Here is a 15,317-nt window from a genome sequence, read left to right as displayed (position 1 = left end):
TTCTCCTTGTAGAGGCTGCAGTTTGTAAGCCCGCTGCCTACATCATGCCAATCCCTCGCATTTTGGGTGCCAGGTTTTGCCACTAAGAACGTGCTTTCCTTGCCCATTTGTGTGGCAGGTAGGGGGAGAAGAATGAAGACCTCAGGGGTGGCCTGATGCTGCACCAAACAAGGGTCTGACAAGTCTGGAGTCCTCAAAGACGTCTCCTAAAACAAGGGGGGGTGAGGGGGGGTCAGTTAAACTGATACTCTCAATTTTATCTACAGCTTTGCTGGCCAGCTGCCCTTTGGCAAAACAAAAGTGAAAAACAAATGGTTAGATTCTGCTCTTATTTACATAGATGTCATTCCAGAGTAGTCCCGTTAATTTAATCACTCTGGATTTATATCAGTGTATCTGGCCCAATGGTGCATAAGGAGATGCATGTACGTACAGTATAATAGGGTTTCAAAATATTAATGTAATTGGGAAGGGTATGGATCCTGATCCTGCACCACTGAGATCAGTGTGGGTTTTGCCATCGATCTGAATGGACACTGGTCCAAGCCCATAGTGCATACAACTTCATTAATAGTAAACTTCATGCAAAATGGATTCCAGTGCAGAACTCAGATTTGTTGACATTCAAGGCATGCTGCAAAGTCTGTCTGTTCACCTAGGGGAAAGACACTGTGCCCATGTAAAGCCCAAGTATTTGGGCTCCAGGAAGCTGAACTAGTTCCCTTTTAAAGTCAAAGATTGCCATTGATTTTAATAGGAGTTGGATCTGGCTTTGTGTGGAGCAATGGGGGAAGTGAAATCCACCCGCACCAGCCCAGGGTACAGAACTGCGGTGCACTCTATGACTGCCATTCCAACCTATAAACTGGAATAGCAGTCACATCCACAATGCATGATCTGCAATCCCTTCTCTTGTCTGCCTTTGCCCTGCCTGAAGTGTGGCCTCTCATACAGAGCCAAGGTGGAGAGTTCTTCCAAGGCAGGTAGAGCGCACTTGGTCATTCATCCAGCAAAGCCCTCAATTCAGGGCTTAGGAGGTGCCAGAGAGCCTTGCAGTGGCCTTTGCTCCCTGGTATACTTCATCCCCAGGCTTTTTGTGGGGGATGGGGGGTAGATTGGTGGAGATGGTTGCAGGTCGGGAAATGTGTTAGTGCTTTTGTTGGCACTGTGTCACCCTTCATGTATTCTGGAATGTGTGATTGATTGTTCACTGTGCCTAGAATGTTGTGCTGCGGCTGGGAGTGGATTTGAGGTGTATCTTCTGGCTGGGATCAGCTGTTGGATGGGGAACTTTTTCTCCTTTTAGTTTAACAGATTCATAGCCTAAAATCCTGACTCCATGACAAAACTCCCACTGACTTCACGGGGCTAGGATGTCGCCCATAGATTATTTTTAAGTCCAGAAAGAACTATTATGGTAATTTAGTCAGACCTCCTGCATAACACAGGGCAGAGAATTTAACCCAGTGAGTCCTGCAGCAAGCCCATTACATGTGATTGAACTAGAGCAAAAGCATTGTGTGTATCTAAGATTCCTCACATTTAATATCTTCCTACAGCCCCTTCCATCTGGGGTGAGAAATAGCTGACATTTTTAATTGGAATTTTTAATGGATGTGGAAGGGGCGTTCAGGTTTTGGAAAGATGATTTTTATTTTATAAAAGTCCAAATAAATGAATTAAAAAAAACCCTAAAACAAAATAACTGTGGTTTAGAGTTCAGTATAACAGCTACACAGTTCAAAAATGACTAAGAGAATGTCAAATTAAGAGATGTTTGCAGGTGCAATTAAAGGGACAGAGATCTCAGGAGGAGGAGGGAGATAGGAAGGCTGATCCCGGTGGCACAAGCTGCAGGGGAGAAGGCTCTTGCCAACCATGGCAAGGCTCTGTAGAGGGATGGAAAGGTGGCAGGTTCTAGATAAGCAAAAGGCACAGAGGGGAGAGAATCTAGGTATACTGGAGCAAGCTTGCAGAGAGCTTTAAAAACAAGGGGTGAAATCCTGGCTGTTGAAAACTGCAGTGGAGCTTTTGATGGAGCCAATATATCATTAGGGAATTTTCACCTGGATCCTGGAAACTACATGGAGCCAGAGGTGTTGTGTGAAGATGGAGAGTGGTAGGGTATGTGTGGGAAGGCATCTGGGGTACATTTAAAGAAGGGAAAAGTCTTTAAACCAAAACGAATACAAGGGACTTATATTTCATCTACCACGTAGTCCATTATATAGTGGCTCTCAAACTTTTGTACTGGTGACCTCTTTCACACAGCAAGCCTCAGAGTGCAACCCCCCCAAATAAATTAAAATCACATTTTATATATTTAACACCATGATAAATGCTGGAGGCAAAGTGGGGTTTGGGGTGGAGGTTGACAGCTAGCGACCTTCCATGTAATAACCTCATGACCCTTTGGGGGGTCCTGACCCCGCAGTTTGAGAACCCTTGCCATAATACATATCAAACTTTTGGCTATGGAGAAAGCTGCATGTTTGCTGAACTTTTTTTCTGTTAGTATACTGTGATGAAAGTGCTGGAAGTAGTGGAAAGGAAAGTAGATAGACGTATAGATAAATGGTCTTGATGCTTTCTAGCAGCAATCCCTAGAAACTTGTCTGGAAAGGTATTAAGGAAGTCTGCCAGAGGAGAGGCTAGCTATGCGGCAGGGAGAGAGGCTGGTGCTGCTAGCTTTAAGAAAGTCAACAGCAGCAGGTAGAACTTACTTAGCCTGGCGTGCTGTGACTCACTTTAATTTGAGTTCTTTGTGTGGTGGAGAAACAAAGTAATTTTACATAAATGATACCCTGATGGAGAGTATATTTAGCTTTTCCTGTGAGCCTTGCCTGTTTCATTTAATACAGCATCCAAAGCAAACTCCTGCTACTCAAAAAGTAGGTCTAAAATGTAGATTTTGTAAAAATCTGATGTGGATAGAAGATCAATAAAAATATTTCCATGATTTCCTTTTAATCACAGTACAAATGGGTGTTTGTTTGGATTTAGATATTTCTCCCTTTGCACAATGGGACTAGTGCATGGAAAAACAGAAAATGAAACTGGCTAGAAATAAAATGTAAAACTACAACCCAAAGCAAACTACATTGAAACAAACTAGAATAAAAAATGCAACTAAGTCATCTAGTTGCATTGCTCAAGTGGAGTGCACTTCAGAAATGAAATAAATAGCACAAATGGCCCAAAGTGCATTTTATTTAAAAAATTCTTCCTGCTTTAATAATTAAAGATGTCGTTGTGAACACAGGCAAGCGTTCAAGATGCTGTAACGATGACCATGTTATCCCTGAATAAACAGGCCAGAAAGAGCCAGACTGGCACTTTCATGGGTCTACAGGATGGAAAGGGCACAAGGTGTCTTCCCTCCTTCTTGCCCACCCTGCTAAAGGCCCAGGAGCAGCTGCGGTCTCTGCATTCAGGGGAGCATGCAATTACATACTACAGTGCACTATATACCCCTGTGGACAGAAATCACCCCAACGGGGGGCAGGGAGGAGTAGGGTGGTGCATTCTCATTAAGCGCTGGGGGGATAGTGCTTTCCCAGGCGTAGCTTAGAGAACTATCACTTCAAACTGTCCCTGACGCCCGGCTCTGGCTAAATGCCACAATCTAGGCCTAAAGGGAGACATGAATGAAGAGAGATGCTCTTGATATCAACAATCCCGCTCCACCATCAAGCCTTCCGTGTTCCTGGGGTTAGAGATGAAGTCACTTATGATAAAAGAACTGATTTTAGTTCCAAGCAGTTACTGAAAAGAGTGAGAAAATTATGATTTTACAAACTGGGGGAAACAACTTGGCAATATCCTTTTAACACCTTTTGGTGACAACTGTTGTTCCATAACAGGTTGGATTCATATGTCAGGGGACTGTTATCCCCTTACTAACATTCAGTGGGGGTGTTTTGGTTGGCTAGCTCCCAGCACTAAAAGGGGAAGGGTCGATGGCAAAACAGGACCCTGAGACTGACAGTCCCCAGGGGAATGGGGAGAGGCCAACAGTCTAGGTCAGCCTTATTGACGGGACGGGCAGGCTAATCAAGGAGTCAGGAGGCCAGGGTGGGGGGAAGGGGTCCCATCCTCCCTGTGAGCTGGATTGCCTGGGTCAGACAGAGTGGGGCCGAGCTAAGGAGAGAGCAGGGGCCCAAGCTGAGATGGGGAGCAGAGCTGCAGCCCTAAAGCCAGAGTACAGACCAGAGAGAGCAGACCTGCTCTGGGAGCAGAGCTGCAGCAACCAGAGCCAGAGGGGCCAGACAAGCAGCCCAGGAAGCAGGTCAGAGCTGGGAGCAGAGTCACAGAAGCAGCTGCAGAGCAGGCGTGCCCTGGGAGCAGAGCTATAGGAACCGGAGTCAGAGGGGCAAGAGAAGCTGCCCAGGGAGCTGGAGGCAGAGCAGCAGCAGCAGCCATGCTGAGGCAGAGTGGAGCAGTCTGGAGCCAAGTATGGTGAGCAACTGGGGAGAGCGGGGAGGGGGGGACCCTGGGCAGTGGGTCCAACACAGGGAGGTGCCTCAGGCAAGAGGCTCTGCAGGCCAAACTTGGGGGGGGGGATCGTAACCTTGACAGGGCGGGGGCAACGCTGGCAAGAAGTGTCCTGCCACCTAGAGCCTAAGAGAGTGTGGCCACCGCCAGAGCAAGTGTCCAACCCACAGCATCCCTGCAGCCCAGCCAGAGCCTGAGAAGGAGGCTGGAACCTACAAGGAACAGACTGTGAACTGTCCTGATGTCCAGAGACACTGTAATGTTCCCTGCAACAGAGCGGGGTGATGTGTTTCCTTTAACCTTTCCAATTTTCCTTATTCCTTTTTAAACTATTTGTTAATTACATTAACTGTATTGCTTTAAATCGTATGTAATGATCAGTGGGTCAGGAAAGCATCCAGTGCAGAGAGAGTACCCCGGAGTGGGGACACCCTAACCCCGACCTAGGTGACCACAGCAAGGTTGGGGGTCGAGCCCCCCAGGAATCCTGGGCCCAGCCTTATTGGGGTTACAAGGACTCTGCCAGACAGAAGAGTGCATGGGGAAATCCTTGAGGGCAGGGAGGCCTCTGGGTAAAGGAAGTGGGAGCGAGGACTCAGATCCTTCTGCTAGTCCATTTCACCGAGGTAGTGCAGAAGCCAGCAAAGTTCCCCACAACAGCAGGACCATTCCCCCGCTTACACGTAGATTGCCATCAAACAATATTCTGCTAACAGTAGAGATCAGAATCAGATCTGGAAAAACAAACTACAACAGTTATTTCTGTCTTTTAAGAAGTACTGGATATTTTACAGTCAATTATGAACCCAGATTCTTGCTATTGTACATACTTGTTTTTATGGTTTTGGGCACTTCTTGAAACACCAGATAGAGGTACTTTGTAACTCAAAAAAGGAACAAAGCTGAAGGAGAATAATGAGAACAAATCATATAAATTAGGGAATATACGTTGGTTCACCCTCTCCAGTGTTGTCTGCTAAATTGCGTTAGATCCCCCATCGTGCATTTTGCAGAATCCTGCAGGTTTTCAAGCGAAAGATATAAATGTTTTGCAGAGCAGATTCACAACAGGTTTATTCAGTGCCTATCACAGTGGGGTGCTGGTCCATAACTAGGGCACCTAGGCACTGTAATGCAAATAATAAATTACAGCACGTGCAACTCCACACCATTTTCGGACAATGTCACTGGAAGCTGGCTTGGGTGGGGATAATATTAAGGGTTTAGCAATTCCTTGTAAATGCATGGACATAATCCCCTAAATGCTCAAAGCTTTTGACTGCCATTAAAGACAATGGGGGTTGCATGGTGCACATTTCTTCCCTGCACTCCACCTTGGGTTGGGACAGTTATACACCATCCCCAGAGCAAGTTAGTGTCTAAGTGGCCCAATTGGGTCTATTCATTTTGTAGTTTAGTCACAGTGGTGGCGCTAAAATCAGCAGGTCTGAATGCTGCATCAGTAACTATGTCAGTTGTGCAGGGTTACTTGTAGCCCACACTGCAGCATAAATACCATAAAAATAGTTTTACAAGACTCTGTTTAAACAATAATGAGACAAATTGATGAAACCTGGGACTCTGGGCTCAGTACAGATTACCAGCGCAAATCAAGAGTAACTCCATGAGTGTCAATGGAGTTTACACAAGTGTGAAATAGTGTGAGTGACAGGAGAATCAGGCTTCCTAAATTTGGATGTCTACATGGCTCTGCAGTCTGGATTATATTAACACCAGCTAGGTACCTTTTAGCTACAACTAGCAGGGTCTACATGGGGCAGTTGGAGCATTGTGTATTAAAGTGCTCTCCAATTACCACCCCTGTAGTCCATACTCTGGGGCTGTGTAGACAAGCCCTTAAAGTCACATCGCTTAAACAAACCAATCCACCAGTGCATGAGAAATTAACTTGAGAGCCTTCATTAAAGATAATGGAAGTCTGCAGCTAGTTCCCCGAGCCTTGAGCTAAGTATTTATAGTAAAGTAATTAAGGTGTATGAGACAGGGAGAATGTATCAATCTTTACATTCATTAATCTGCTATGATCTTATGCTGTTAATAAAACATATTTCTTAGTATTTAATTTCATGTTATAAAATTAAAGGTAATTTATTTTCATACTAAAGAAAATGTATACTTTCAGGTAGTTCGTATGTTTGCAAAATATGCACATAATTAGTGCATCTGTCTATCTAGTTGCCTCTTTTCCAAGTGATTGCAGATTTGGGGACATTGCAGGTTGCTTTCCTGTTTGAGAAGAAACCAGTGATGCAGAATCCAGGTGTTTTCTTAGGGCTGGTCTAGACTACGGGGAAAATCGATCTTAGATACGCAACTTCAGCTACGTGAATAACGTAGCTGAAGTCGAATATCTAAGATCGGATTACTCACCCGTCCTCACCGCGCGGGATCGATATCCGCAGCTCCCCCTGTCGATTCCACAACTCCGTTGGGGTTGGTGGAGTTCCGGAATCGATATAAGCGCGCTCGGGGATCAATATATCGCGTCTAGATGAGACACGATATATCGATCCCCAAGCAATCGATTGTAACCTGCTGATACGGTGGGTAGTGTAGACATAGCCTTAGTGTAATTTGTTTGTTTACACTATATACTGTAGTCATTGAACAGAGGTAATCATGGAAAATGTGCAGGCAGGCCGGAGAAACCTCTCTTTCAGCCTCTCAGTTCAGGCCCCAATGCCCAGTCCTCAGGGAGCAGCTCTGCTGCAAGAATCAACTCTAATTAGTGAGGAGAGCAAACATTCTTGCTGTTCCTCACAGCTTCCACCAAGAGTTCTCTAGCACAAAATTAGCAATGATACAGAATTTCTTCAGAGTCTGTACACTGCTCTCATGCTGAGAAAGAGAACCTTTAAGAAAATGTGTAACAGCACCGTCTGGTGACACCGGCAGTAACATATATAGGGTAATAAGGTCATATGATGTCCTCCATTGTAAAACTGTATTAGGTGGCTAGATATGCATAAGCAAAGCAAAAAGTTAACCATTCTTTAAAGATAAACTGGACAACTTATATTTTCTTCGTTTTAAAGCTGTTTATGACTCCAAGTCATTACCAGCATAAATGGGTAGATTTTATTGTCAGAGGGAAAGTGTGTGTGGGTTGAGGGGGAAAGGATTGGGTTTCATTAGAGTTGAATTTAATGCATGTGATATTTTTAAGATGTGTATCAATCTGGATCCAGATTCTTCTGCCTTGCATATTGTGAAGTTACTCACACCTATGCGAAATGGCTGTAAAGGGCTAGCATCACAGAATTCCCTACTCACACAGGTGAATGCATTTTGCACCCATTTTTGCACTGATGTAAGTAACTACATTATCACAGGCAAGGCAATAAAAAAAAATCAGGGTCTGTGTGTTAATTTACACAAAATGCCTATCAGACAAACCTGCAGCTAACAAGATACATGCCAATCATCACCCTGATCTCTTTGCTTGTAAATTGTCTTATCCTCCTTCCAGCATGGCAGCTGCTAACTGAGCACCATCTCATGGCCAGGACTCCCTTTGCCCCTGTTAGCCCCCACTTACAGGCCACTTAGATTGCCACACAGTCTCTCTTGTGGCCAACAGCCCCCCCTGGGCTGGTTCAAATAATCCTCAGAGAGTCCCCAAAACAAAGTCCTTAACCATAACACAAAAAAGTCAGCCCTGGTTCCTCTGCCACTTACAGAGCTCATCCTCTGTCCCAGTCTGCACCACCCAAAGCCAGTAGTCCCAGCCCTTTCTGACTGCAGCCCTGGCTTCCTTCTCCTATCAGCCACATCCTGCAGTTCTTTATAAGGAATTCCCTGATTCAGCTTGGGTGTGCACAGTGAAATGAGAAGGGCACAATGGCAATTAAAGAAAGGAACAAAACTCGCGAGAAAGCGAAAAATACATAAAATCTTTTAAAGCTAATAAAGAATACAAGTCGTAAGGCAATAGCACAAAGAATTAGAAAAAAATTAGAAGGTGTTTAAGGGAGTATTGTGGGAGGTTAGATAAAGATATCAAAACCTCAGAATTATATAGGCAAATCAGAAGAATTAATGGAATTCAGAATAAGCATAGTTACACCCCATGTGTTACTGGAACTGACAAAATAGAAGCTCTAATAATGAGTGAGCAGAAGTCTGAGCAAACTTTCTGAAGGGTGAGTAATGATGAAATCAAAGTGCAGTTTTGTGCCAAGTTACAAGGCAATTCATTGAAGAGAGGCATGAACAATTATATAGTTGGGGAAAACATGAAGATACTACACTGAATGAATGGTTTTATATGTGGGAACTTGAGAAAGCTATTGATGTAAGCAAAAATACATCCTCAAGTAAAGGTAATACATGCAATATAATGTTTAGATAACCTTCAGTCTGCTTTCAGGAAGATCTTTTGGAATTATATGATACTATTATGGGAACAAACCATGATATGGGTAGGGTAGAAACATGCAGTAGTAATTAAAATAAGAAAACCAGGCAAACTGGTCACAAAAATGGATGCCTGTAGACCAACATTCCTTATGTACTATCTGGCTAAAATTTATGGAGAGAATGGTGAATGAAAGGTTGGTTGCCTATTTGGAAAATAATGGCATTATAGATAAGGTGCAGAGCAGTTTTAGGAAGGGAAGGTGCACCATTGACTGTATTGTTAAATTAGAAACTGAAATACACAAATATGTGAGAAACAAAGGTTTCATGATAGCTGTCTTTCTAGATACTGAAAAAAAGATGTATGACATGCTATGGAGGGAAGGCTTATTGTACAAAGTAGGTACACTAGGATAAGGGGAAGAATATATGGATGGATTAGATAATTTTTTACTAAAAAGACCATGTAAATCAGTTGGGAAGTTATGTCAAATATTAAAAATGGTACACCATAGGAAAGTGTTGTCAACTTCACCTTATTTAATATTATGATAAATGATATTCCAAAATGACTAAGTGCCAGGGTAGGTGTCATTCTGTTTGCAGATGATTGCACTCTGGGGATTAAGAGCAGGAATAATAAGGTGGCAAAAAAGAGAATCAACCAAATATTATGAGAGACTTCAGACAGGGGAAATGCATGGGGTTTCAAGTTCTCCATTGCTAAAACCAAAGGATTGATCTTTACAAAAAGGAAAGCTACAAAGGAATGTAAACTGTATCTGTGTGGAGAACAAATAAGTATCGTTAAAAGGCTTACATTCCTATGGATAATATCTGATACTAAATTACTTTGGAAAGATCATATATAGGTAAACACAAAGGAAAGATGTACCTGCTTAAAAGTGTTGAGGGGACTAATTATGAGGGTGTGGATAAGAAAACACTGCTGAAATGCATACAGAGTCTTAATTAGACCAGTTACTGACTATGATTGCCAAGCTTTTGGGTCAGCATCAAAATCGAAACTTCAAATATTAGATTTACTAAAAGCACAGGCACTGTGAATGGTATTGTCATAGTATTCCTTCCCAGATCTGAACCTTAGAGTTCAAAAAATGAGATACTAGCATGAATCCTCTAAGCTTAATTACCAGCTTAGATCTGATAGCACTGCCACCACCCAAAAATATAGTGTTTTGGGACACTCTGATCTCCCCAACCTTCCCTGGGGACCCCAAGAACCCAAATCCCTTGGGTTCTTAAAACAAGGAGAAATAAACCATTCCCCCCTTTCCCCCTCCCAGACTTTCCCTCCTGGGCACCTGAGAGAGTACTGATCCAAACTCTTAAATCAAATCAGAGAAGCCATGTCCTTCCCTTCCAACAAAGAGCAACGATTCAAGGACAACAGAGAATTCCATCTCTCCCCTCACCTCCCGCGGTTTCCCCGCTCACCATCCTGGTGGAGTTAAACCCATCCCTCGATAAAAGGGAACAAGGTAAAAAATCAATCAGTTCTCTAAAAGAAATCTTTATAATAAAGAAGGAAAAAGTAAAGAATTATCTCTGTATACTCAAGATGTAATATTAAGGGTCCTATAGCTTACAGACACTAGAGAAGAAACTTTCTCCCAGTACAAGACAAACAAAATATTCCCAGCAACCATACATATATAAGTATACCCGGCAGATCCAAATTTGCAAATCGAGAAAACCAATTAAAAAGACTAAAAACCCCTTTTACTTACTATTTGAACAGAAATTTAGATGAAGTTGCTAGTAATGTCTGGTCTCTCTCAAGACCCCCAAGAGAAGAACACACAACGGACAAAGAACACACACAAAAGCTTCCCTCCACCCAGATTTAAAAGTATCTTGTCTCCTGATTGGTCCTCTGATCAGGTGTTCCAGTTCCCTGCTTGTAACCCTTTACAGGTAAAAGAGACATTAACCCTTAACAATCTGTTTATGACGGGCATGGAGTGCATTTATTACAATATTTATACACGTGCTACAGATAGCTGCTAGTGAAATGCCAGTTATGCTACAAATGAAACTACTGGACCTAACTTTCTGGGCCAAAGTGAATGGGAATTGCAATGATGAAAGTACCAAACAAATACATGAGGATTTCTGAGAATTCAATAGGCAAATTATAGCGCACAGTGTTAGAACGCCACATGCCATTTAAGTTAAAATGTGCATATAGGAGTTGAAAGACAAGGAAATGCTAAACAAAGTTCAAACTTGTAGTCATGGGGAAATTGGTTGTGGCTGGAAAGCCACAGGTCCAAATATGGGTTTAGATTTATTTTATAAAGTTAAGGGTCAAAAGGAGACAATAGCTATAAAAATGAAGTGTAACAATATATACATGAGAAGTGGAGTCATTTTTGTCAAATATATGCAGATGGGTCCAAAAATATAAAAACCAAGAGGAGGGATGGCAAACTGTATACCAAAATTAGAGGTTAGTACATCTAAAAGAATATCCGCGTTTATAGCCGTCATGACAGCCAAACTAGTAGCAATAATGCTAGCATTAAACTGGATCTAGGTTTTGTGCCCAGCAGCAACAGTCATTTTTTCATTCTCAATATCAGGCCTTATGGCAATAAAAGAGGTGTCTCCATATGTAGAAGTGATTTAATCAATGAAATATATTTCTAATAACAGAGTGAGTACAGATGGGAATATATGTAGCGTTAGTCTGAGTCTCAGCACATATTGGGATAACGGAACAAAATGGTGGACAAAGCAACTAAATGTGATATAAGAAATGAAAGGATCAGCGTAGAAATATCCTTGAGTAAACAAGAATTCAAAAACCTAGTACAGAAAAATTTAAAAGAGGAATGGCAAAAAATTTGGAGCAACAAAAAAAGAAGGTTTTTGAATTGTGCAGTTATCCAGTTGAGGATAATGATATATTTCAGGGTCTGGAAAGGAAAAATGAAGTGACTTTGTTTAGAGTACTAACTGGACATTTTGGTTTATACAAAAGTCTTTTCTGAATAAACAAACACAAAGATAGACTATGTGTGTGCTATGAGGTAGAAGAAACAACTGATCACCTTTTATGGGTCTGTAAGGGCTTTGATAAAGAAAGAGAAAAGCTTTTTGAGGAATTTGCATGGCTTATGGTAACAAAATTAAATTATGTTGTTTAATAAAAATAGGGAAATGAGGTGGTATTAGAAAGGCATTGTTTCATTACCTGAAAGACACCGCAGAAAAAGAGAATATAAACTGTTAGGCATTCTAGTTGGTGGTGGCTATAGACCAGAGATCGGCAACCTTTCAGAAGTGGCGTGCCGAGTCTTCATTTATTCACTCTGATTTAAGGTTTCACGTGCCAGTCATACATTTTAATGTTTTTAGAAGGTCTCTTTCTATAAGTCTAGAATATATAACTAAACTATTGTTGTATGTAAAGTAAATAAGGTTTCTAAAATGTTTAAGAAGCTTCATTTAAAATTAATTTAAAATGTAGAGTCCCCCGGCCGGTGGCCAGGACCTGGGCAGTGTGAGTGCCACTGAAAATCAGCTCTCGTGCAACCTTCGGCATGCGTGCCATAGGTTGCCTACCCCTGGTCTACACTATTCTGTCAAGTCTGTTTGACCCTTAAACAAAACAAAACAAAGTAAAACCACAGGTGTGGCTCTTTAGTAATCAGATTTCAGTAGGCTGGGCCCGCCAGACCCCTGTTACAGTCTGTTTAGCGCACTGGGTCTCAAACTTTTTTCCTGGTGACCCCTTTCACACAGCAAGTCTCTGAGTGGGACCTTCCTAATAAATTAAACACACTTTTTGGAGGCAGGCAGGGTTTGGGGTGGAGGTTAACAGCTCGCGACACCGCAAGTAATAATCTCCCGATCCCCTCAGAGGTCCCAACCCCCAGTTTGAGAACCCCTGGTTTAGCGCATACTCTCTTCAAGGCTTCCTTTGTATGTGGAAAACATGAAAGACATTTTGTGCCCTACCCCAATATACATCATAATAATGCTTACCTGTTACGAGCTTGATCCTGCACTGTTCAAGTCACTAGACGTTTTCCTATTGATTTAAGTGAGAACAGAATAGGGCCATGTGAGTTTATGATAGTAGCAAAAGGCATACTTTTGAACTAGCTGGAAGCTGAAGGCACAAGGCACCTCATGGAAGCTCAGCCATCTCTTCACAGGAGCAGGACTGGGTCTCAATTTACTAACGTTCTTGTGGCCAGGATTTTGACATTAATATCAACAGCTGCAGGAGAAATGTGGACCCTGCAGGCACACCTACGGACCTTTAAAACAAGTAGGGGGCCTGAGCTGGAGTTCATTTCCTTTTGAAAGAAATTGTCCCCTGTGCAAGGGATCATCACAAGGCCTAATATTCAGCACTTAGGGTATGTCTACATTGCATCTGGGAGTGAGCTTCCCAGCTCAAATCCACAGATTTTATTAGTGGGGCTGGTTCTTGTGCACTAAAAATAGCTGTTGCTTGCATGCTAAAAATAGCTGTGTAGACATTGCAGCTGGGAATGGAGCATGGGCTTTCAAGCCTGGGGGTGGTGTGGGCTTGAGAACCCAAGCTCCTGCCCACACCTCAATATCAGATCAGCATCTACGCAGCTATTTTTAGTGCACTAGCATGAGTCCCACTAAAACAACTCTGTGAATCTAGACTGAGAGGTTTGCTCCCAGATGCAGTGTAGCCATAACCTTAAAGTTATAGAATCATAGAAATGTAAAACTGACTCACTAGGTCCTCAAGTCCGGTGCATGCTCTGAGTCAGGACTAAATATTATCTAGACCATCTCTGACAGGTGTTTGTCTAACTTCTTCTTAAAAACCTCCAATGACTGAGATTCCACAACCTCCCTAGACAATCTGTTCCAGTGCTTATCCACCCTGACATTTAGGAGGTTGTTACTAATGTCTAACATAAATCACCCTTGCTGCTATTTAAGCCCATTGCTTCTTATCCTGTCCTCAGTGGATAAGAAGAACAATTTATCCCCATCCTCTTTATTACAAACATTTATGTACTTGAAGAGTGTTATCATGTCCCCGCCCAGTCTTGTCCTCTCCAGACTAAACAAACCCAATTTTCTCAATCTTTCCTCATAGGTCATGTTTTTAGACCTGTCTAGGTCCTCTGTTGAGGATGCAAATTGGACATAAGTGGTACAGAGAGTTTGTACTGGCCCTATGTACAGGGTGAACTTCATCCTTCTCTCCATAAGAGCCTAATGCTGTGAGATGCTGAATACTGCTCCTGTGAAGTATGAGGTCTTTCAATTCACATTAAAGTCACTTTCCAAGAGGCACTCAGCACTTTGGAAGATTGTTCCTACTACTGAAATCTCAACTCCATGTGACTGCATGGCTGTGTCATTGCTGGCTTTAAAGGTAACAGTGTAGGTCCCAATTAAGCAGTCCATCCCTATTCAGCCACAAAAAAAAAAAAATTGTCACTAACTACAAATATGTGCTGAAGATTTTAATGAGATCTGAATAAATGGCTAAAGTTAAGCACATGCTTAAATGTTTTGCTGAATATGGATGGGCTTAAACATATGATCAAATGCTTGCAGAATTAGGGTCATAAAAGTTAAGGGTGGGATTTTAACAAGCATCTACCTTAACTTGGCGTACAATTTTAGCACACACATTTTTAATAAATTTCACAGCAGAGGTGTGGGAAAACAACCATATTTTCATAGAAAGAGGGGTGGGGGGCAAGTGGGGGAGTGGTAGGAGGGTGATCCCACCCCACACACATCCTGCAGCAGTGGCTTCTGACCCACAGGCCTGGCTCTGGCTCCCAGCTCAGGGCATTTCAACCTGGTCCACATGGTCACACCATCACTCAGATTTGGTGGATCTGCCCCAATAGAAATGGAGATGGAGGGTAAGAAGGCCAAATCTGAGTGGCATTTCAATGCCACTCAGGTTTGGCATGTCTGACCCTCCATCTCCATCTGTAGAGGGGCAGATGCACCAAACTGGAGTGGTGCAGTGACTAAGTAGGCCAGGTTGCAATGCCGGGAGCTGGGCCCAGCTCAACCGGCCAAGAGTTGCCACTGTGTGGGTCACAGATTTTACTCAAACTCACAATTACTGTGGACACCATGACTGCCACACCAAAATAATAGCCTGAACCTTAAGACTATTCAAGATCTCTTACTTAAGTCCTGTCTCCCAATTATTTCCCCGAGTCTAGTCTAATATTATTATCCTTATAGATAAATTGTGTACTTATAATGGTTTTTTTAATCTGATAACAATGATAATGAAGAACTGAGGGAATTCATGATTATTATTGTTTATACTGCAGTAGTGCCTGGAAGCTGTAGCTGAGATAGTCAGTACACTTGAGTGTTTTCTGAAGCCAGTGCTCCTATGCCATCCCTACACAGGCAGTCATACCTCTTATCAGTTTGTGTCATAG

The 15,317-nt window shown here is 42.6% G+C and overlaps 1 protein-coding gene across 3 annotated transcripts in view; it reads left to right on the top strand.

Moving 5' to 3' along the window:
* CLIC5 (chloride intracellular channel 5) overlaps positions 1 to 15,317 on the top strand; it is a 125,399-nt gene that overhangs the window by 38,371 nt on the left and 71,711 nt on the right. The window contains exon 1 of one of the 3 annotated variants that reach the window (XM_075063619.1): positions 4,438 to 4,458. The exons of the other annotated variants lie outside the window; for them this stretch is intronic. Coding sequence (XP_074919720.1) covers positions 4,456 to 4,458 — 3 coding nt within the window. The 5' untranslated portion in view covers positions 4,438 to 4,455. Of the gene's footprint in view, positions 1 to 4,437; positions 4,459 to 15,317 lie in introns of those variants that run through there. 3 annotated transcript variants of the gene reach the window in all.

The sequence above is a fragment of the Chelonoidis abingdonii genome, chromosome 3 (genome assembly GCF_003597395.2).
Source record: "Chelonoidis abingdonii isolate Lonesome George chromosome 3, CheloAbing_2.0, whole genome shotgun sequence".
NCBI lineage: Eukaryota > Metazoa > Chordata > Testudines > Testudinidae > Chelonoidis > Chelonoidis abingdonii.
The sequence above is the reverse complement of the archived record's forward strand: the minus strand, read 5'-3'. Positions and strand labels throughout refer to the sequence as shown.